The following is a 24,030-nucleotide window of genomic DNA, read 5'->3' as shown; positions in this document are numbered from 1 at the left end:
AGTAAAAACCAGCAAATACAATCCTATAGCTTAGAGCAGTAACAATGAAACGTTTACTCACTGGGGGGGGGGGGGGGGGGGCTCTATTAATAACAGTACGATCAAGCTCGTTTGGCGCTTTACGACAAATTTATAATGTGAAAATAACATACACAAAATATGTGTGTACATTGTACATGCATATATCTGGTAAAAGACTTTTGTATCACTCCGTACATATACATAGTAATAGATAATGGTAGCATCGTACATGAAGTCGGCAACGACACTAAAGGCATCTCCGTTCGGCATGACGCACGCTGCTTGCGTAACTCGCATGGCCAATGCTGATAAGATATGTAGTTCACGGCTACGCAACGAGTAGAAAGGGCTGTTGTTTTCTATCACCATATTCATAATAATAATAATAATGAACGCTTTAAGCAGCCAGCGCCACGTCATTGGACGACAGTTGTCGATTGAAGTCAAGGGAAGAAGGATCCTATTCAGATCCGCTCAAACATCAAATAGGCTTGTTCACGGCTGTCACGCTTCTTACCGTTGAATGGCTGTGGTCGACGACTGTATTTCTTATGCTACTTCCAGCTAGTTCAGGCCGCTACGGTTCTATTCGTACCTAGCTGCGTCTGTATGCGTGACGGAGACAACCGCATAGATAACAGAAATCCAAAGTTACTCTAGAGGGGGCGAGACGTTGACCCGACATAATGTGTACACGTCGCGTTCATGGCTTCTTATTTGAGTGGTTAGGGCAAAAGATCCCTGAGCCAGCCTCATCCATATGTGTATACAATTTAGTAGGGAACAAAATATTGTGGGCTTCGTTTGGACAACAATAATAATGTAGTTATAATATATATAACGATCTTCGCAAAGTAAGCTTCTGAGCTAGATGTGCTTGCTCAGTATCAGCTGCCGAGGTGTCGCTCAAGGACTTATTTGGAAAAAAAGAGCTTAAGAGATATTATATTTACGAATTGTTACCGTGAAGCAAAGAAACTGTAATAATGAACTTAAGTTGTTGGTCGCCAAAATTGATTAGATGATCAATGAGTTGAGTCAGCGGCTACGGCTGCTCTATAAGTTAACATACCACATAGCGATAAGCTCGCATGTTGAAACGTCCAAAACCTCATTATCTTCAAATTGCCTTTTTACGAATCAATCGTTATAAATTATGGATCAATTACGCTTCAGTGTCATCCCAGCCTATCTTCAAGTTTAAGGTGAAAATCAATTTCGTTGCCTAGAATGTAAAAGCTAACCCTGGCCTATCAGTGGCTATTTAGGATCTAGGTCAGCTTAGCAAATTTCCCAAAGCTTAATAGGCAAAACACTTGAATACGAATCAACTTTCTGTAGGACACCAGCATTACTGACTTTATGATGTCTATCAATTAATTATTTCTTCATTCTTGGCAGAGGTTCTTACTTATCTAGTCGTTTTTTGTCATTTCTCCACATTGGCCTATTGGACTAGACTTAAGCCAATAGTTATGTATGCGCGTTTTCAGGTTTGGTCTATATTTTAGGAGAGTTTGTTAAATCAAATATCTACCATTGGATACAAAGTGGCTGCTAAACATGCTTCTCCTACCCAATTAATAAGTTTCGGCTGTATAGGTCGTCTTTTTGCCATCTTGGGACTAATAGTTCTACCTAAATACAGAACGAAAATCACACGAAAAACCGAAAATTCGTTCGCGTTCGGTCGAAGTCAATAAACATTTGCTAACTAAAGATTTGCACACTCGTAAGCCCGCTATTTGCGATGAGAATGATCTTCCGAAAAAGATCTTCTTTGCAAACAATTTAGACAAAGTGATCATCTTTTCCCGTCTGTCGAGTTGACTGGCTTGTGTGAAATTCTGCTACAACAAACAAAAAATGGGAAGATTACCCTGATGTCGAGATTTCGTACGGTGACGACAATATTATTATTGTCTTTATGTAGTAAACGTATCCATTTCAGCAAGAGTGGATTTTACATTTTTTGTAAAATCGATAGTATCTTCCAAAGATCATGCAATGTATTTTTTGGAAGGGAAGATAAATCTCTCAATCTATAGTTCTCTTAGTCTTTACGCCCACTAGAAATGATCATCCTAATCCAAATGCATTTGAACTATCTATCTCTGGACGATCTGCAATGGGGTATTACTAACATTTACCAGGCGAAGGAGTGTTCGCCTATGGTTAGCCAAAAGTTTATATAGTCTTGTATATAAATTGTTTTTCAAAATTTCTCGACGAAGGGGATTACACAATTGCCACTAATTTAGGAATGTTTGGCTTTTAAAGGTTATGGGAACGGTGAACTCTATAGTCAGATCCTCGTTCATGTCATTTTTGCGAAACTGAGATAACTTCTTAAATAAACACCATTTCATCATCGAGGTGGCAGCTTATATAACTGAAAGGTACTAGGAACCTCGTTATTACGTTAATTATTGCAGATCGTGACGGAAACAGCATACTCGTTTACAACAGCCTAATTTCGTTGTACTGATGCGGCTCTAACACTTAATAAACTTGTGCGAAAGCCCTTTATCGACTTCCACATGTATTTTGCAGATATTACAGCAGAAATCACTAACGAAATCGCGACTAGATGCCCCTCTGGGCATTCGAAACTTAAAGGCAGCGGTGCAAAGTTCAGAAGGTAACTAATTCGTTTTGGGACAAACACTTCTTAGCACGCTAAGATACAGTAGTCGATGCAGCAGCATATGACATATGAATGATGGCGTACTGAAGGTCTTATAGCCTCCCGTTAACATGAAAATCTTTTTTTTTTCTTCTTGATTCATGTCTGTCAATTTAGTAAAAGTTAACAAATAAGAAAGCAAAGCTAATACTATGGTTTAGTTGAATGTCGCTCAAGCTGGCAAACGAGACCTTTTAAGGACTCTTTACAGATTTCGATCGGGTCTAAATTTCTACTATATGCGTAAAAGTACCGAGCACCATTGAAGCGGGGTGAATACCGGCGTATTTTTAATTGCAAATAACCCTGATTGTTCTGTACATATATCGCTTTGTTTTTCCGCATATACTGCAGTGACAAACTCACTCATACATTTTCAGTGGAAACGTGTATAGAGTGGACATTTTCGCATGACAACTGCCAGACGTAGGTCAGATCATAAAGTAATGTTTGTCATTCCCATTTACTTAACATAACAACAATAATACGTTGCGTTGATTTCGATTGGCAAAACTATATGGTAACGCGTATCCCAACTGGCTTAAGTTACGAATGCTTTATGGGGTACGTACCCATTCCAATGGCGTTAAAGGCGTCGTCCTCGCGCAGGAAATATGGCGTTGCACTTTTGCGGAACCCGCGACTGTTGGCCCGTTTTGCACAATTAGTGTAGTTTAGCCCATTTTGCCTAGTATGTTTTATATGTACGGACGGTTTCAAGTTCGCTAGTTGACGACCAGCGCGCTCGCCAGCGCTGCACCCCGTCTTTTAGTTACTAGTAACGTATTATTACTGCCAGTATATTCGTGCACTTATTTTTAGCCTAGAAGTACCATGTGAAGTGTTCTGCGGTTAGCGATGAAGTAGTGTGATGAGCAGCCAACTTGAATGAACCAAAGAATAGGCAGTGGCGAGGAAACCTTTGGAAATGTGAACCTTTGCAATGTTTACGGATCTACGAGGGTAGGCGCTCCTATAGATGGAGGCAGTGTAGCTGCCGGTAACACTGGACAGGGCAGCTAACGGAGCCAGGCGGAAAAACGGCCATAGTTTTGTCCAGTGTAGAATAAGCCTGTTCCTCTTCACAAATTCTCGTGTGCGTATCAGACTAAATGAGACATCCGCCCCGACCTCTGGTCAAAGGGAGGTCCGGTCAAAATAAACGAGCGCATAGCTTATCCGTATACCGACCCACACCTGGTCAAGGCACACTACACAAACACATTCTCGCACACACGCGCGCACTCAGACACTCGCAGACAGGCAAACATTTACAAGGGCATACATGACAAACAATTGCTGAGACATAAGTATATACCACCCATGGCTTTCGACGCGTTGGAAGCGCTGGAAGATGAAGTGTTAAACGCCTATTTTCCTGAATATCTCTTCCTCAAGGCATCGCTCGCATTCTATCCTCACGAAAGTGGGCGAGAGCGGGTCCAGCTCGTCTCTTTATACCAGCTGAAGCAGCAGAAAGGACGAAAGCAGCAGCGACGCGTTCCCGTCAATATTGAGATAATGAACAACAGGAAACTATAATAGTAAGCTAAATTAAAACTTTGTCGAGGTTGAGCAAGATTGGAGTATTTGACTAGATGAGGTCATATTGTTAGATTAATGAAGATTTTGTGGGGTTAAAAAAACGGGCCAAATAGCGATGATGTTTGGACGTATCGCCTGTTTCTAATGAACTAATATTGATCTTTAAATTGATCCAAAGCTGAACATCTGAATACAGATTTTCTGGGTTGTTATATAACTCCCAAACTAATTATGACTATGTTTTATCAGCGTATCATTTTCAGGTACGCAAATGTCAAGACACCCAATACTTGCAAAATAACGCAAAAATGTATAATGTTTGCATCAGAAAAGGAAGGTTGTTAAGTTAAGGACATGTTGAGTCTATTTCTTTTCCTTTCTGACTAACTATGAAGTAGAATTGATTGGTTAGCCAGTACAGACTGGAATAGCTAATTATGATCATTTAAGAAGGCTATCTTCAGGTTAGTTTAGTTGATCTGTGCAAACATACGAATAGTTCTGACCTTGCTCTGATGCTCTCAGATGTTTTATCGGTATTTCTATGTTTGTTTAACGATGTTTATTAAACACAAATGGTGAAATCAACATCTTGAGACACGCATTTAGCCAATAACATAATGTAAGCAAGTGATCATCTAAATTAGAATTAAAGATTATATATGTGTATTCGCCACTATGCAGATATTTATCATCTATACAAAGCTTCGAATTTTATATCCGGCGTCGCCACTGGGTATTCCGTCAGACATACACACAAAGCCGACAGCATTTGATGACATTCAGCTTGAAGTAGTACCTGAGTCAATTCCGAATTTAGGCTCTAGCATTCAGCTTACCGTCTTCATCCGATGAAGGTTCCACAGAAGCCAGACTATACCAGAAACCAAATCGATAAATACTTAGCAGGGTAGTCTGATCTTTCAAAGCACAATCTTCTTTCCTTCAAGACCCGCCATACAACTTAAACGACTTGCCGTATAATGCTCTTGGAGGCGAAATCGAACCTCTCAATATGTTCAGTTACAAAATAACGTGTGTATGAACTTATTACGTAGTAATTATGCTTCATTTACAGATACGTCCACGGAGTGTTATACGATGACTGGAATCAAATAAAAATGTATTACTAATAATACATATGAAATATTTGAGAGTTTCGGGTTCTCCAGGCGAAACTCCTCAAAAGTGCAATGGCGCGTTGCAGAGAAGTGATATATTGTCAATAATACATAGGGGATACTACATAGGCTCGATTTCTCATGTCCAACTTCGGTCCCAGCCGAACATTGGACAACTTACTTGAGTCGCGGAAGTCAATGAATGACCGCAAACGGCACACACGTCACGCATCAAAAATAATCGCGGACAAAGTTTTAGAAAGTGAACCCTGTGCATGCTTGAAAAGTTCACGGCTTCACACAAAATTGCACTATTGGAAAAACTAATACTGAAGCCTACATTGTCTTCGTGAAATCGATTACACGAAACACTTTGTTTTCTAGAGGGAAAACTCTTACGGTTTTTGTAATAAAACCGCAACAACGAGACGCGACTTCGCTTGTCCGGGCGAAATGCTCCGTCAGCTCTCTGATCGAGATAGCGACGCCTGAGCACTGGCAGCAGTACCGTTGGCTTACCAAACGAAAATTGTAACTAACTACGTTAACACGTTATCATTGTGCGTAATCTACTGTAGAAACGAAGCTTCGCGCGGTATTCTCGGCCGATCCAGCTGATCCGAACAGCTTGAATCTTCTACCCTATTTTCAAGGTGTTTATTCAGTTCCTTAGCCTGGTTCAATTTTAAGACGAGGCGGTTTCCGGACAGACTTCCCCCCGTACACTGAGGAAGTGTAGATGAGTCTGCACTTCGTGAAGAGTTTCCCACCAGATACAGAGCTAATATGTGACGACGGCTCGAAGATCCCCGCACATCGGTTGCCATTGGCCACAGCGTCGAGATACTTCCGCGCGGCTCTCTTCGCATTTGGAATGCCCCGAACACGGGACACCGTTCTCAAGTAACGATATCGTGAATTTAGAAGAAGTGTTTTTCGCCAAACCCGTACAATGTTTATTTTGGTGCAACAGTGAAGCAACGATCGTATCTGTTTCATGAAAGTTCTTCTACTTCATGTCCGATCTTGCGCCATTGTTTTGTGCTTTTGTGAGGTGCGAGCTGGGGTGCCTTGGTTTGTTTATATCGTCAAGTTTGCATATATCATACATAATATTCAACGCCAGAGATATTAGTTACCAGAGATAACGGATTGAAAGCTAAGTTCAATTTAATAGATTTGTCCTAACGGTTCCTGCAGTGATTTTCCCGAATGGCGCTAAGATTCGATTTGAAAATGGGGAGGGGGGATGGAGTGGTGTGGGGGATCGCATAAATCCGTTCTGAATCGAAGACTAAAGTCTATCGGATATTGTATGGCTGTTATAAAGCAAAAAATGAACCTAACCTAACCATATCTTGCAAGTAAATGAGTCGTACTTATCATTAGTTTTACAAACGCGCACCAATATACGTTCAACAGATACACCATGGTTTCAAGATGCCGCTTTTAAAATGGCAAACTTCGTATGGAACAAAGCTCACTTTAAATCTCACAGTCAATTTCGCTATATTTAGCGCATTTGAAGAATCATTTGCGTACATCGTAATAACAGTCCATGTTCCCTATATTAGGGCTGTATCTAATTCTTGCATGTACCTAAATCTATGCCCAAAGCCTGACTTTTAGTGTCCGAACGTTTTTTTCTATAAAACTATCTAATCGAAAATTGTGCTCCTCAGAGTCCTGAATGTTCCTATGTTAAAGTCTGGCCAACTTCAAACCGCTCTCGAATACTCATATGATGGGGAAGCCAAGTTGTCATTAGAGAATATACAGGATGTCATCGAGACTGCTGATTTCCTCCGTATGGATAAACTTATTAAAGGTAGTATTGGGCAGCGTCTAGTTAAGCTAAAGGAAGTTCACGCTATGGTTCCTGCATGAATTTTTTTTGTCAATCCTTTACTCTTGGTGAGTGGCGTTAGTTTTGCTGTAAAAGTGCAATTTCATTGGAAAATCGCAATATCAAATGCTTATTGTTCTTATATTGCCCCGCTAGAATGTCGAGCCTTTATCATCGACAATTCGCATGGTGACAACGTAATCCCTCTGTGGCGTTTGGCGCAATTGTACATGATGAATGATCTGACACGTCAATTGTACCACCGTATCATGGAGGATTTTATGCAGCTAGCCGATAGCGAAGAACTTCTAGAGACCAGTTTCGACGAGTTTTTCGGATTCATCAGCGACGACCACCTAAACGTTCGGGACGAGGATAAACTCTGCCATGTTTGCGTGCGCTGGATCGAGCACAATCTCGAGAACCGTCGACAACACCTCTTTTCGCTTCTGAAAGCGATTCGAGTCTATCTTGTTGACGAGGCGAAACTTCGAGAGGTAGCAGCCACTAGCGCTCTGCTGCGGGAAGACACTCAATGCCGAGAGTATTTAATGTCGGTCAGACGTGTAATGAATACGCGCGTTCCTCTCGTGACTGAGTTAAGCGCCGAACTACGAAAAACGACAGTTCCACGAGAACCCCATGGAGTGATCCTTCTTCATGGTGGTTGGCTTCAGGCGCCCTGCAACGTCTTCGAAGTATATGATCCAAGCGCTGATAGGCATACTTTGTTTCGTAAGTATTAAATCCTTTACTATGGTAGTGATTAGCTCTTTTCTTTTCTCCATTCTCTCTCCGTTCTTGACTCAAGCTCGTTTTGCATCCCTATTACTGGAAACTGGAAATCGTCGAGGGATCTTACACATAAGCCATTCGTTTATAGTGATATGGAATTGGGATATGTTCCCTAGGCGTTTTCGGTTGCGATCAACACCACAAAAAGACGCTGGATTCGATGCCTTTTTTTACTATTATTCCTTTTATATAACTGGCCTTTCAGATCATCTCGCCGACCCTGAAGAAATGCGTGCGTACCACAAGATGGCACTCGTCAATGGTGATATATTCGTGATTGGAGGTTATAATGGTAACAATAATTATCATAAGAATTGCAGAAAATATAATCTCAAGAAAAAAACGTGGTCTCATGTCACGCCGATGAACGTCGAGCGGTCATATGTAAGTGTAGCTGTGATCGGCCGCAAGATCTACGCTATAGGAGGATATAATGGCCAGTTCCGTCTCAACACAGCTGAGGCGTACGATTTAGACACAAACCAGGTTCGTATTTAATTAAGTAGAGTAATCTGAAAATGACATTCTTCTGTTGCTATTGCTAAGTTCAGCTGCAAGTCTAACCACTTTTGTTTTACTGCACACTGCGTCCCCCAAGTGGTCGTTCATTCGACCCATGGAATTTCAGCGTAGTGACGCAGCTTGCGCTGTTCTCGACGGCAAACTCTACGCTATCGGAGGCTTTACAGGAACAACGTGCAATCGAACAGTAGAAAAATACGATCCTGCAACAGACACATGGTCGGGCGTCGCCCAAATGGGTTTCGTGCGTTCGGGCGTCAGTGCGGTGACGCTCGGCGACAAGATCTATGCTCTCGGCGGGTCAAGCGGTAGCGCCCGGCTAAGCTCGTGCGAAGTGTATGATCCACAACGAGACGCGTGGACATCGATAGCGTCGATGCTGACAGCCCGAAGTAATTTCGCTGCCGTCGTCTGCGATGATCTCATCTATGTATTCGGCGGTTATACAGGCGAGTCAACGACAAGATTATGCGAATGTTATAGCCCTGCCAGCGATGAGTGGTTCGTGTTGACCGACATGAACCATGCGAGGTCTGCTCTGGCCGCGCTGTTTGTGCCGTGCTTCGAAGGCATCCACGAGCTTGCCTACCCATATCGAAAAGAGATTTTCCAGGAGGCTCAAAGACCGGCCACGCCTCCCGTGCCTGAGCAGGCTACCGCAACGACTTCAGGAGCTCCCTCAACATCATCCATATTGTCACCTGCCACAACAGCAACATCTTCAACCCCAACAACAGCACGAGCCGTTTCATCAGCAAATTCCTCATCGCAGGCTGCCCCCACAACCGCTATCGCTACAGCAGCGCCTACCACCTCGTCAACAGTTGCGTTAACAACAGTAACGCCAGGCACGAATTCGACCAGCACTTCGCGAACGTTATAACGGAAGAAACTGCGAAGGTGGGAAGAGTTAGGATTAGACGAAGTTGGTGGAACCGATGGGGGGAAGGGAGGGGGTTGGCGACAAGTGTGCTTAATGTTGAATGAACATGCAGCGGCCTGCGTATGTGTAGGACTGATATAATCAAGCAAGATTCGGAATCTGCCAAAGAACAACTGCTAATGCGAACGACCGACGAGGTTCAAACGAATGATGGCACTATGTGATATATAGCGAGGTAGAGAGAAGGAGGTTGGCAGGCTAGAATCATGTGAATTTGATTAGGGGGTAAACGATAGAGGAATATATGGGTAGTGCTACAGTACATTCCGGCAAGCGATTAACGAACGTAAGCATAAATGGTCACCAAAAAGGGAGGACGTAAGCAAACAGAATGGGAGAGAGAGAAAGACATCAATGATATGGTATCTGGGAGAGCGTATCCGATGTGATTAGAGGATGATGACCTAGAATAGTAAAACCGCAAGAGACTGAAAGGCAGGCAACGAACAAAGCAAACGTTAGACCCCCCTGTCCAACCAGCAATGACTGAATCGGATCTTACTACAACACACGTGACTTGCGAATGAAAACCATTCCATGCAATCAAATTGGAATATAATCATGCAATTTGAAGTTATCTGTTATGCTTAATTTATGGTGTCCGCGTATATTTTCGACGACGACGACGGCAACAGCGACAAAAAAAGATCTAATCGAATGAGTGAACTAGTGAATACATATGTTATCGTGCTTCTATATAATGATTCACTTCGGCCCACTCGTTACTGACACGTCACCGATGAGGACACATCTTGATTATTGAGTTCAGCCTTTATTATAACTAAATTCAGAAGAAACATACTTGACCAGTTCTGTTGAAGCTTGTTTAGCCAGTAAGTTCCTTACATCGGCAGTGAAGACAGGGGCTATAGCTTTAAATTAAAGTAACTGAGACAGATGTTGCTTATTGTCTTATTGATAATGTACACGAGAGTAGGATATAGCATAATATTTAAGGACGTTTTTAACTGACAAGATTTCCGATGTTAAGTCGGGGAGCGAGGCAGACCTTTTCGCTGGTGCTTGATAGGTGTACTGTTTGACCCTGTCTTGTACGTCTAGTGGACACAAACAATTGTTTTGTAGTTTCTGCCCAATAAGTCAGATGAGGAATCAATCACACTTGTTTTTGGTACGACTGCGATGTTTGATCGAAGGGCTGAAGGCAAATTATTGTACAGCTGAGAGCTAAATTAATCTGGAGGCAGCGAATTCTGTAGCTAATCCATCACTATAACGTAGTGTGCGCTAACAGCGAAAGAATGACTTAAATGGCGGCAACATAGCAAAAAGATTGACGTAGGACACCTTGTAGAAATGAAAAATTCAAATTTGGCGCCATTGTTGTCACGCTGCTTAACGGCTAAGCCATTTTAGCAGTTAGATGGTAGGCGGGACAAAGCGTTTCTATGCATCTCGAACGCTTATGGCTGGCGACATCAACTTAAATTCTTCCCGTGGATCGTAGTCCCTTGCAATATTGTTGTTGTTGTTTGCAAAATCTACACGACTATCTTATGTACGTGAAGATGTCCGCGTTGTCAACTGCACAGCAGCACTTAAAACCCATGCACCTTCGGGACGCGATTTAAAGCGCACGAAGTCGATAAGAACCATAGATCTATATAACAGATTTGCTACAACGAAAGCAAAAAAAGCCTTGATGAGGCAGAGAGCGATCTCTAGACAGGTGCAAATATGCCTGTACAAAATCGGATTCATTTCTCATGCAGCTCTAAAAATAAAATTAATTGGTACTTTCACGTAATTCACATCAAAAGTTAAAATTTCATTCAATAATACATGAAATTTGAAAATTTAAAAGAGGTCATTTTAATTTCGATCCCGGTTCCTTTGCGATATAGATAGCAGAACATAACGTATCTGGAAAAAGCTTGTCTGTGGACAAAATATGAAGTTTCTTTTACTCTATAACAACTAAATCACGCAAACGCGCGATTAATTGAGCATCCTCGCTCCCGTCTTCAGGCATAACGCGGGAGACAAAATCAAATGAAGAGGTAGGGCGCCGTTGGGAATTGAGGTCGCCAAAGAGAAAGCGTCAAACAATCAATAATAAAGGATAAGTTAATGACAAAGCGATACTTGAGAAAACTTCAGAAGCCTATAGATACTAGCGCTAATGACGCGCAAAGCGGTTAGAAGAGACGTCTCGTTTTGCCTTTGGCTTCAGTTTTTACATCTTTAGTTAAATCTCTTACTACAGAGTGTACATGCTTTTCAGATTGAGCCTCTTTCCAAAGTATCGCTCAAATCGCTGTGGGAAACAATTGAACAAACATCATATAGAAGGGCAAAGAAACGAGTTGAAGTCTGCATTGGCTAAAATTTACCAGTGTACAATAATAACAAGCGCGTACGGTATATATGTCTAGCTGAATAAAATCAATCGGCGTGCTCAACATCTTTTTCAGGTCGCTTGTGCATTCACACGATCTATGGACATCGTACGCGTTAATCGAGTAACTAATTGATCTGATTCGATTTAAACCGCCCATGTTTCCAACGAAATCTTTAGTTTCTTTTAGTAATTATTGATAGGAAGCGTTAGAATATTTTAAACAAATATACCGTCTGATTTCGACAATCTGTGTTCGATCCGTAGAGCTGACCCCCTTTAGACGTCGTGACCACCCGCATCATGTGAGCGTACACACGGCCGACCAGAGTGACCACTGGCATGGCGACCTCGAAATTAGAGTTTTTTTCGAAATTAGAGTTTTCGAAGCTGACATAAAAAAAAAGCGTCGAATGTAAATTTCATATTGAAAAACAGTGGAAGAAAACCGACGGTAGCCCAACATGGGACGTCTGTCACGTACGATGTAGGCATTTTGTGCGGTGAATTGTCAAGTACATGGGCACATTCTACATTGCCGCCTGATTAAAGTGATGATATCAGGCGAATTAGATTAAAGAGGATACTATCTCGTTCAATTTGATGCTTCATCATCCTCAGTGATGGTCCTATAATGATATGATAAACTTACTTTGAGGTGGCAACTATTGCTAAGGAGCAGGAGTGGGAAATTTCGATCGATTCGATTTGCCACCCGTGGCTAATGTTACTGCAAGGAGTAACGACTTCTCTAAAGTAAGCCGAACATCTATGCCCATCCAGCATTTAATCAGCGAAGTATGTATAAATATATATAATGCAGTATGAGCGCTTCGACATTTATTTATTAGGGGCATGTACTAGAATAGGCTACTGAACTATACAGAACTATGGTCTGACGATTTCTTGCGAACATAACAAGGAAATACAAGCGAGTTCTCCACCGACTGGTAGCGTCTCAGGTAACAGGGATACTATACGAAAAGATAGCAGTTCTGCATGTGTGAATGACTCAATGACTCTGGTGTGGTCATTATCGTGAGAGAGAAACATTAAATAAGCGAGAGACCTAGGCCTGAAAGGATTTTCCTTTTTCTTCCCAGATGACAACACTAACTATTTTGAACTACAGTTAAGAAGAAAGTAGTACGACAGGCACGTACAATTTATGGCAAGCTTGCTCAAATATCATTTTTGAAACACTGATGTTTCCTTGTGAATTTTCCTGACATGTGAAAAACTCATAAGGGTTAAAAACATTGATTGTAATAGAAAAAACAGGAAAAGAACACTCAAATTGAATAGAGTCTAACGTAGGTGAATGCGTCGCTGTCCAAATTGATACTGACTTGGATAATCACCCGTTTTTGGATTATGTTGGATTCCTTTTCAATGGTCAACAGGATCAGAGCACGCATTTTATTAAAACACCGTCGTCGCTAGGATCGACACCGGATCATTAGTGTGCGACACATGAGTAACTTACAAAAAAAGTCATCAAAAATGATGAAACCCGGGCAGGTTAATCAAAAGTAAGTTGATTCAGTATTGCAGACTAAAACAATCATAGAACATAGGGAATTATGTGATGTTTTGCTTTACCCAGTCGCGTGTGTGCAGCCTATAATGCGCCGGAAATGCTGTTTTAGCAATATATTGAACAGAAATATAATGTTTGATTAAGTAAACGGCTTTTTTTTGTTGAAATTTTTGGTTGTGGTCTACACCTTCGTTGTTCACGATTCACTAACTTGCCCACTGATGAATACTATTTTTTTAAGATTCTCGCACGATTTTCTATTCTTTGATTATTATGATTTTTCTGCTTTGGCTATTTTGACTCCAACAGGACGACAGGTCTCACTCTATAAGGACTACTTATTCGATCTATGTCACACAGTTGACCATAGCGTAAGGTTTCCATTTGTAATATCTATCACGCAATTGAGATAATCTCTTACTCTACAGAGAAAACGCTAAGGAGATCACTATATATTTGGATTCAACACAATGTTTGAACTTCAATTCATCTGTAAGATAGATATTGCAAAAGGATACGTTGTTATTAGTCTATTGAGATGGGCAGTTTCATGCTATACAAACTTTGCTTAGGCGTCCTGTTTGTACCTGGGCATTCAACTTGTTTCATCCTGAGTTATTAACTGTGTACAATGGGTGATTTCTGAAACGAAACGAAAAGTTATGAACGTTCTATGGACTTCTTGATCGGTGTCATAGAAGAATAGAGAGTCTACATTTTCCAGGCTGGCGAAGCGATGAGTTGGGTGAAAAGCAAGTTAGATGCTCTCTTAGTCACAGTAGCAGTTCCTAACCGGCCCTGTATAATATCTACAACACGACCTCAAAATTGGCGCAATAAATAGATCTTGGTTAATACTATTCAGATAACGGTGTTTTTGAATTTTTGCTAAGGTGTATTCGCGTGATTGTATCGTGTAAGCATACGTAGTATCGTATATTAAAACAGGAAAAATATACTGTCGTAGGTTAGGGAACATTTTGGGCTAAAAGGGCTAAATAAATTTTAACACGACACCAACGCGATAAAAATATCGGATCTCAGTATTCCGATTGATTCTTACCTGCGCCTTATACAATAGGACCGAAGTCAAGATCCTAAGTTTTACGAAATCTATATCAACCGCATGTAATTCATATTTTCACTAAAACCTAGTCGTTGCCTTTAGCCAGGCTTAGAAAATGTATAGCTCAATTTTCGGTATTTGTTTTTTCCAGAAGTAGCTAAACGTTTATCATTTTTAATTTTCCTCGCAAAGTGAAAAATGGTTGCGATCTGTATGTTGTAATGGCGGACGGGTTATTAAAGTTAAGAAGAACTGCAAAGTTGATGCATGTTTTGGGTTATGGGTTAGAATAATCGCATTTCGTAATCCTTGTCGGATTTATCAATATAAGTGTTCTTTTTTGCTTAATTTTTGCCCTTTTTTTTCTGATTTTTTTCCAGTTCAGAACTGCTTTATTCCTTCAGAAGTATTTGTTTGCTAAATCTCTGTTAATGATTAAAGAAAACCCGTATTTTATGTGTAGAAAATGATATAGATCGCTTATTTTTCGATGATCAAAATGTTGATTAATTTAATCTGTATTTCCTTACACCTTTTTCGTGAAACAAGTAAAATATAACACACTTTCGATGATTATTGTTAATGCTCTATAAAGCGTCCGCCGTGCATTTGGTAAACCAGAGACTTTTTTGAAGTTAACTTGTTTGGCACCATGAGAACTTAGGTTGGTGCTACATAGTTCGAAGGCATTTTGGTAATCCTATTTGCAGGGTTGTTTTAAAGAGGATAAGCCCTTTGCAATCCCGTATCACATCGATCTTCCGCCAGAACACGTTAGCTACCTAGCTCACACACAATAACATTTGGGAAAGTCGTAACTTCCTGTTGGTATCCATAGATCTGGAAAGGAACCGGACACGATTACAGGTATAAGTTAAATGTTTTGAAAATTCACATATTGTGTTTTTATTTTCCAGTGGTCTATTTAATTCAATTAACGAAATATTCTGCATGTTAAGTACGTACAGTACGTAAATACACAGATAACCTGCTCTTTACGCCCTTTGCAGCGCTTCGAGCAGTAAAACTCCTAAAGTGTTGGTTGCCCACGTCACTTAATTTATGGCATGTATTGTAGCTGACGTGACTGTGGAACCATCATGTATCCTAAGGCTATAGATAAAGGCTATTTCAGCATTGTTCCTCAATTTTTGTATGTTCTGAATATATTGGTTCGACGAAATCTCTATCTGCCTCTTTATTCTAATGTTTTCACCGAGTTCTAGGGAAATGTTATAAATAATTTGTAGTACACGAGCTTCAACCTCATGGCCTTCCTCATGACCTCATAGAGCTGCTCCAACAGAAAACGACCCGAATATCAACACTATCTTGCTAAGGTTGCAAATCTCGCTTCGGTCCAGATCGATTCCCAAGGTTATTGTTATTTATTGGTCACTCAATTTTTGCGTAAGGCATCTAAAGGTAATGAAGGAATCAATACTGTTATTGACATATTGATGAGAACGTTCTTTTTCCACTTTCACGTTTGCAGGAGAGCACCGGTTAAACGACTTCGAAGCGATTCCTAGCCCCAGCCCTATTTACTATACGATAGAGCCATATGCCAATAAAGTTTAATAATAAATACTCAGAAACTAAAGAAGAGGACCTTGTATTATAGATTGCCTAGAATTTGTAACGAATCATTTTATCACTTTTAATTACTTTGATAATTTCGTACACAATTCGGCCGTTGCTGTAGTTACCAATAGAATTATGATGATCGTTTACGGATACCTAAGAACCACTTGGACGATATATGCCATAATTGTTACCCATTGGTTCTATTTATCATGATCACTACAAACCATTGCAACCATCGGCATGGTTCTCCATGGAATATCTATTTTATTACAGAAAATCTTACCGCGTAACACGATGTTGTGTTTTCAATTATTTCCGCACTGCATGTTCGGTTTGTCTTCTTAGGTTGGCCTTTTCGGGACGCGGACACGAACGCTTGACAAAGATGACCTATTTCAGCATTATGGGTACCTCATGCAGCCTGCTATAAATCTATTATTAGTTAAGGATAAGGTCTATTTATGCGCGCTGACATTATAATAATCATATAGTGTTTACGGAAAGACGGAAATAGGCTTTCTTTAGCACCAACTTCCATAAGAAATATATGCACGAATACTAACGTATTTCGCCTCCTATCAAGGCTTTTTAGGGTTTTCTACTAAAAGACTCGCTGATGTAAGTCTTCTATTCTAACCGAATTCTTCTCGTTTAACGTTAGCTTACGGACTTTGTTGGTACCGAGCCGACCTGCGTGGGTGTCTTAGACCATTATTTAAACTGGGAGTTCCACATGTATCTGTTTCAGTGTTGAGTGAACATAAATACTACGGTGTCGAACGTCTGGGTTTTACGATTGAAAAAAAAACCCAAGTGTTTCACAAACGAAACGTCTAGTTCATTGCAAATCGAATTATGACGTCCTGCATTGCGAATCGTTGCTTATCATGTAAAAAAAATAGTGGCAGAAGATTTGCAGTCTCTTGGGTGTTTGAGGTCGTAGAGACAGTATTGGAATAAAGGGCCTAAAATCGGCATGTAGTTATTTGCCAACCAATAGTCTAGACGCTTCGATTATTATTCCCTATAGGTCCTATGATAGATGTGGGCATTAATTAGTTTGGTAATTAAATAAAGCAATTTCGCTGCATGTAATGACAATACACCGTTAAACACAGGCGATTTACCAAAAGGCTCAGTAGTTTTCAATTCAATAACAATTCGCTATACGTCTACCACTGAAGGGTGTGCACATCACGACTACGCGGTACAAACTTTAATAGAAATGTACAGAGTTGGACGCACATTGCCAAGATATTCAATCTACGAACGATGCGATGAGTAGAAAACGTGAACTGACTGTCGTTGTCAGTATCAACGATTCCGGCGTTCGAGCAACCGGCGTCATACGGTATGTAGGTCCGATAAACACTATCGGCCCTATGGACTAGCCAACATATCTTTAAGATTCGTCGTAAGTACTTCCCTAGAGTAAGTGTACACTGTACCTTCCGAGGGTTCGAGACTTTCCACAGCGGTAATTTACTAAGATAATCCCAAAGACAGAATATCTCTACGTACGATGTCTCGTTAAGTTAAGCCAGTTTTAGCTTGGTAGAGCAAGAGATTTAACTGTTGTGAGTGTCAGCAATTTGAATACTACCAAACGCCCTTTCAGCTCAGTTGACGGGTAGGCTGTAAGGACGCGTATTAAGGAAATGTCTGGTGTTCAACGAGATTTCCTTGAGCGTGCCCTATCTAACGGTTTCCAAAGGTTGGGCCGATCTCTGGCTAGAAATCCAGGTAAGTGACCCTAAAGATATTAAGGTTAGAAATAATACCCCAAAAAAAAAGGTGGGTTCTTTGGCCCCGTTTTAGGCGGTTTAAATTCTTTCAGTGTAAAGTTCGCTCTTATAATCTATTGAGAAACATGGCTTTCCGGTTAATACACACACACACACACATAGTGAAATATAACAACGACAGATGATTTTTCTCGTTAACTTCATGTCAATGACCCTCAAACTTGAGCTTTCTGTTTGTCGAACATCTAGTAAGCAGTCAAGACACTTGTTAGTAAAATGTGGCAGGAGGAAAATGACCAGAAGTTATTATAATAAGATTAATAATAACAAAACTATTCTCTCTCATAAAAAACATATTTCTACATATATCCTTTTTTGATTGGACCCTTCGTTTTTGTGACAGACATCGAGCATATACCTGGTTGCTTTCGAGGAAAACTTTTCTAAATGCGAAAATTTTTATGTGAAACCTCAATTGAAAAATGTAGTGCGAGCCTACGCTAGCTACAAGATCGCATCGCCGAAATGTTACTATACGTTTTACCTTTCTCCATTATACGTTTACTAGTATTTTCAGAAAACAGGCCAAAGCTCTATCAAAAGTCAATTTAAAAAATTGGGTGAACGTGAAGATTATGCCGCAGTGGAATTTTAAGAGCTTAGTCTTAAAGAGGCACGCCAATTTTTGAAACTAAAGTGCATGTTGTGTTGATCCCAATGGACCGTTACCCTTGTAGCGCTGTACATTTCCACCTCGTTTGCCATTTCGTTGGGGCTGTTCAGCTTCGTCCTTCTTCCGCTGGTGCCTTACGAACCACTGCAAAGGCTTGTTCCTCCGTTGAAGTACTTGGATGACCCCGAATTCTTGTTCGCACCTGTGCACTCACGAGCATACGAAGAAGCTCGTATTATCGCTGCGTCGTTCCCGACAAATACATCTTTGAATTTCGACGTTGGAAGGTAATATTATTGTTCTCTGGGATGGCAGACAATTCATTAACTGGCTCACCACTTGGCACATTGGACTTGGTAAAATGAATTATTTAAAAAAACAATATGAGGGTATGTTATTTATAAATAGGAAGTGTAATGAAAATGTGTTCTAGGGATGATAAAGGCTTTACTTCTGTTATGTTATTCATAATAGTAATGATTCATTTGACGACCAAGCCCCAATCGACGGCTTCAAAACGGTTAACATCTTGACCGATTTCCAGGGCGACGCGACACGAGGCATTTGCTCGAGTGATAATTGAGGCAAAAAATCGCTCTGTACTTACCGGCGAAGTGTGGAAAGATGTTTTACAACTTGACAGGTATTTATTAGTAATCGAAGAATCCTACTATTTAACAGTCATGTATATGTGCGCTGATACCTAGTGGATTCACGCCTAGTCCCGTATTTCAGCTTAAAAATAATGATCTGTCATTACACGAACATCACCTGGGCCTTTTCCTGTACCACATTTGTTACTGATCATATTTATAGATTAATTCGCGCTTTGAGCATCAATACCGCCGACACCTCTTCGATAGGACGACATCGTCGAACTTACTCCGAACTGTGTGCGCGAGATAATGGGCGTTGCTTCGTAAACGACTTCCTAGTGCCATTAACGAAAATGATGCCCATGCTAGAATTTGGACCGCTAACACTCGACTATCCGCTCCACGTTATCACGAGAAAAAATGGCCGAAGCTTCGTAAGTTGATCGAAAAATTGAATCGGCGATAGTTACATCGATTCCGTTCGGTAATACTTGCTTTACAGCACAGCGATTAACTAGCGTACGTACGGCAGCGTCCGCTGAATCAGGTGGGAACTTATCTGCAGTCAAAGCGTACGTGTATCTGTGTAACAGATTGAGAAAGTTCGAACGACCTGGAACAGCCTATAGCCGGTCGATTTTTCCTCAACAGATTTTTGTGCTAAGCTTGAGCTCTCGTTTGGGGTGGAAAAGTGACACAACAGACATTTCCAATTTCATTTAAATAAAAAAAACCAAGTTAATTAATTTATATTATATTATTTATTTTTGACGGTATGCCATGTTTTAGTATATACCTACGGGCGTTTTTTTTGGCGGTGCGAATCTTTCCGAGGACGGAAGCAGTCTACGTTCAGCACAGGCACTCACACTAGTCTACTACCTAGAAGCAGAATCTGATGCTAGCAAGTTCAGGTGAGGAGCTCCTTTACTGAATGGTCCACTCATACCTACATTGGTTAGGTACGCCTTCATTCAACCCTTCTAGTGATGGCCAACATAATTCGTCATTACAGAGCGCGCCAGTGGGAATCTGCCTTCGTTGATCTGCTCAGCGAGATGCGTCTACCCAACGTACGAACGTATTTCTTCACCTCACGAAGTCTCGCCGCAGAGCTAGAGCGGAACATGCTCTCGGTAGCGCCCTTGCTCCCTATAACAATTGTTCTTATGCTGGTCAGTGCATCTCTTGCAATAAAAAATCTGTAAATATATGTGTTATATACAGCTCGAAATGCCCTTAGCAGAACTCTTATTTTTCGGTGGTCAACATGGAATAAATAGGTGTATCGATCATCCTTAGTAGTACAAAGTTTTAAGGTGCAGTGTTGACTTATGAAACACACTCGCTAATCGTTGATGACCTTCTTAATACAGGGAATCAGTATGCATTCTAGTGACTTTGGATTCCTGCTAAAATTGCAGGCGTTCACAATGGTATCTTGCTCAATGACAGGTGGCTGTGAATGGTATATGGCCAAACCATGGGTTGGATTTTTTTCCTGCGTCACCGTCCTCTTATCTGTTGGGGCTGCAACTGGTTGTATGGCCTTAGCAGGGGTTCCACTTATTGGAATAGATCTCGCTGCGCCCTTTTTAATGCTCGGTAATCTTAGTCTACAGTATATCCGTGGAGATGATTTTCATGGAAACAAATCGATCTGAATCGAACTAGATTACTAGCAGCAATTCACAGGGAACAATATACACATAGTGACACTTGTGAACAGCATCAGGCAAATAATTAATACATTTTGATATAGAAATAATTCTCTTAGAGATTGTGTGTACGCTAGAAGTGGCGACTTTTTGTCTTTTTTGAGAACATATGCATATGGGTGTCTGTGTGTGTGTATGTACAAACCTAATTTCCTAGGTATCGGTTTGGATGACACTTTTGTAATGCTATCGGCCTGGAAGCATACGAAACCTTCTTTAAGCGTACCGGACCGTACTGCGCAAATGTTTGGTGAAGCCGGTGTATCCATTACGATTACATCGATCACCAACGTCATCTCATTTGTCATCGGAGCGTACAGGTGAGTGTTGGTCGCAAACGTACTCCTCGTCCATTAACTTCGAATTACTTAAGTTAACCAGAGAAATGATGTAGATAACTGTCGTTTTCAATTCATAGTTCTAATAATAAGTACAAATAAGGATCCCTCTTGATCCCTGTCTCTGCTTATATCCGCTTTTAGAACAAACATCCCAGACTAAAAAAAAAAGAGAACTGTTTTAGTCCTATTTATCTTGCAAACTGAGAAGCACCCTCAACGAAAATAATAAAATAGAACTAAATAAAAATAGAATAGAACTACTTATGGCGAATAACTTGCAAACTGAATAATTGCGTCCTCGAGGAAAGTTACGCTACTTAGTAGAATGCCAGTGATCCGCCTTACCGCCGTTTAAAACGGGAGTAAGACGGGTCGTTTTTTGGAATGATAACAATATTGTTATTATTATAATATCTACCTAATTTGGTTTATCTACATTTCACTGGGGATGTGTTTTGCAGTCCTTTCCCATCGGTGTACATGTTCTGCGTGTACACGGCTGTCTGTGCAGCGTGTACCTATCTCCTACAACTTTTGTTACTAGGCGCGCTGATCGCAGTGTTCGGCTATTGTGAATCTTTTCGCCTGCACGGTTTATTCTTGTATCGGCTACCGGAAGATACGAAAAGAAATAAAAAATTAGGGGTTTGTTTTTAGACGTTCAACTTGTCTTTTCAACAATCTTCCTATAGATCGCTATATCATGTTCAGCACCGTAGTTGTGTTTGAGTTCCTGCAACTTGCTGTCAAGCCTCTCTCGTTAAGTTAGACAAACAATATAATAGTTATCTTAAAGTATTCTCAAACGTGGTTCTGCTAAATATGAACAATAATTATCATACGGAATACTACGTGTTTCGCAGTTCTAATAGGACCGATAACAGATTGCAAGCTCGTTTAGCTATAAGCGACAAATAGATCTTCCTGTATTCAGCGAAAGCTGTATTTATGGCGGACAGTAGACTACTCAAACCATTTTTGCCAAACTAAACATGCCTCGTCAGGTTCCTTCTTGCAATCATAAACACAAACGATCAATGACGACTGAAAAAACGAATAACATTGTTTAATATCTATTCATCCCTCACCTTATGGACACAGATCACCGGCAGCCGCAATAGCACTAGTAGCAGCACAAGCGATAAGCAATATAGCAGTCAATTGCTAATTAAACAAGATAATTACTGTATCTTCCGCGATCGTGTCGCACCATTTCTGTCTCGTCGTCCAGTGAAACGTTTCGTTGTGGTACTTTTCTTATCCTACGCGTTCGTCGCTGCCTACGGATGCTCGCAACTTAAAGAGGGTCTGGACAGAGCTCGGTAAATGGAGAACTTGGAAGCGTCTATCTATACATACATACATACATATACTTCATCTAACATATGATCACTTTCTACTTAGATTCGATGGTCACATTGTGCCTTGCTTATAATAATTGAGTAGTATAACGATGCAGATCCCACTGGCCACAGATAAGCGTCATGCTGCATAACATCTGAACTCATAACTGCGTTACTCAGTGTTTGGTCGGTCATGCTTCTGCAACTCTAGCAGATTAAGTCAACAAATCTAATTTCGGCTCGTTCTTGCAGGCTCACGTTAGATGATTCATATGCGAAGGATTTCTTTATCGCGGACGATAAGTATTTCAAAAGTTACCCCTACCGCGTCCAGGTGTGTCTGCAGTAAGCTCCTGAACTTTTCTTTGAAGCCCAATGCTATTGCTGAATGAAAATGGCATCAAGCCGTATAAGAGTACTTGACCTGCATTTTCCATCTATGCTAATATATCTCTTATATGCAGTGGTAAAGATTAGTAGTCCTCACAGCGTGATTCTGTAGATATCGAAGTTCGATGACAATTTATTTTCTCTCAATATAAAAACCTCCTGCGACATATCTAAATTTGTTTCGTAATTTGAATGTCGAAGGTCGTGTTTAACCGGCCACTGAACTATACGTTAGCTGAGGTCGCAGAATTAGCCCCAGTTATCGAGGACTTCGAGTCATCGTCCTACGTGCGTAATCGTGCCCTAACGGAGTGCTGGTTCCGGGAAAGCGCCAATACCACGAGGCTTCGAGAGTACCTTGGAGTTCTTTCCCGCCGCGCCAAACTCGGCAGTCTAGCAGATTACCTCGCGTAAGTTTAACAACGATTAAACCAGAATGCCAACTAATGATATAGAGGGTATACGTGATATTCGGAATAGCGAGGGATTTTTGTTATCTAAAGGGCTGGTAGTTTGTAGCGACCGGTATATGGGAACTGGTGCCAACAGTGAGAAAAAAAACAGACGCTACTAATTTCTATCAAGAAAAAGACATTTCTTTGTACTATGTTAATTATTATTTAATGGGTAAATTGTCTCGATCAACCGATAGTCCTGGAAACGGTCCAAGCTCTAGGTCATCATAAAACTGAGTTTCAAATATCGATTCGTTTGCAAATATGATCAACCAGCTAAAAACAAAGATATGTATCATTAATATGCCCAATCAAGACGCTAGTGACCTTCTATGTCCAATATACTATAAATTACATCTGTTCTGTGTGGTTTTGTTTCAGCAGTCCCGGAATCTCTATCATTCGAAAGGATGTCCGCTGGAAGAATCAGAGCATAGTTTCATCTAGGTAAACTGCAATATTCCTTGTCTAATGCTTATGGTATTTTGCATCTGTTTCACCGAAATCTATTTTTTGTCCAGCGCAATCAAAGGCCGTATCACTGGAAAAAAAAACACGCCATCAAGCGGTAGATAGAAAGCGAAATTTGAGCAAAAAGTCAACGAATACATAAAACAGTAAAGCCGGTTTCATTTCAGTGAAATTGTCAGCCGTGTATATGACGATTCGCGTTTACCTGTTTGCACTCATAATATCATTCTGCAAAAGGTGTTCCTGTTTCCACCGAGTCACCGACGA

At 40.7% G+C, this 24,030-nt stretch overlaps 2 protein-coding genes and 1 long non-coding RNA gene across 5 annotated transcripts in view; 2 read left to right on the top strand and 1 right to left on the bottom strand.

Moving 5' to 3' along the window:
* Window positions 1-5,612: 5,612 nt before the first annotated feature.
* On the top strand, window positions 5,613-11,303 carry LOC111264800 (kelch-like protein 6). The gene is made up of 5 exons (XM_022840968.2): window positions 5,613-6,276; window positions 7,056-7,201; window positions 7,376-7,954; window positions 8,220-8,500; window positions 8,613-11,303. The coding sequence occupies exons 1-5, from the start codon at window positions 6,113-6,115 to the stop codon at window positions 9,417-9,419; spliced, it is 1,977 nt and encodes a 658-aa protein (XP_022696703.1). The 5' UTR covers window positions 5,613-6,112; the 3' UTR covers window positions 9,420-11,303.
* A 3,548-nt stretch (window positions 11,304-14,851) lies between these two features.
* Window positions 14,852-17,360, bottom strand: LOC111264799 (uncharacterized). Its single transcript, XR_015312814.1, has 3 exons — window positions 17,277-17,360; window positions 16,315-16,452; window positions 14,852-15,284 (listed from the first exon to the last, which is right to left on the bottom strand). It is a non-coding gene; the product is annotated as an uncharacterized LOC111264799 (long non-coding RNA).
* Window positions 17,345-24,030, top strand: part of LOC111264798 (patched domain-containing protein 3) — an 8,184-nt gene continuing 1,498 nt past the window's right edge. The window contains exons 1-14 of one of the 3 annotated variants that reach the window (XM_022840966.2): window positions 17,345-17,382; window positions 17,650-17,774; window positions 18,514-18,736; window positions 18,994-19,092; window positions 19,266-19,479; window positions 19,835-19,959; window positions 20,061-20,220; window positions 20,470-20,650; window positions 20,921-21,083; window positions 21,566-21,749; window positions 22,206-22,426; window positions 22,700-22,781; window positions 23,039-23,247; window positions 23,677-23,739. In XM_022840966.2, coding sequence (XP_022696701.1) covers window positions 17,690-17,774; window positions 18,514-18,736; window positions 18,994-19,092; window positions 19,266-19,479; window positions 19,835-19,959; window positions 20,061-20,220; window positions 20,470-20,650; window positions 20,921-21,083; window positions 21,566-21,749; window positions 22,206-22,426; window positions 22,700-22,781; window positions 23,039-23,247; window positions 23,677-23,739 — 2,009 coding nt within the window. In that variant the 5' untranslated portion in view covers window positions 17,345-17,382; window positions 17,650-17,689. Of the gene's footprint in view, window positions 17,446-17,649; window positions 17,775-18,513; window positions 18,737-18,993; window positions 19,093-19,265; window positions 19,480-19,834; window positions 19,960-20,060; window positions 20,221-20,469; window positions 20,651-20,920; window positions 21,084-21,565; window positions 21,750-22,205; window positions 22,427-22,699; window positions 22,782-23,038; window positions 23,248-23,676; window positions 23,740-24,030 lie in introns of all 3 variants that reach the window. The other 2 variants (XM_022840965.2, XM_022840967.2) reach the window with 2 other exon arrangements.

This window comes from Varroa jacobsoni, unplaced genomic scaffold (assembly GCF_002532875.2).
Source record: "Varroa jacobsoni isolate VJ856 unplaced genomic scaffold, vjacob_1.0 scaffold_899, whole genome shotgun sequence".
NCBI lineage: Eukaryota > Metazoa > Arthropoda > Arachnida > Mesostigmata > Varroidae > Varroa > Varroa jacobsoni.
The sequence above is the reverse complement of the archived record's forward strand: the minus strand, read 5'-3'. Positions and strand labels throughout refer to the sequence as shown.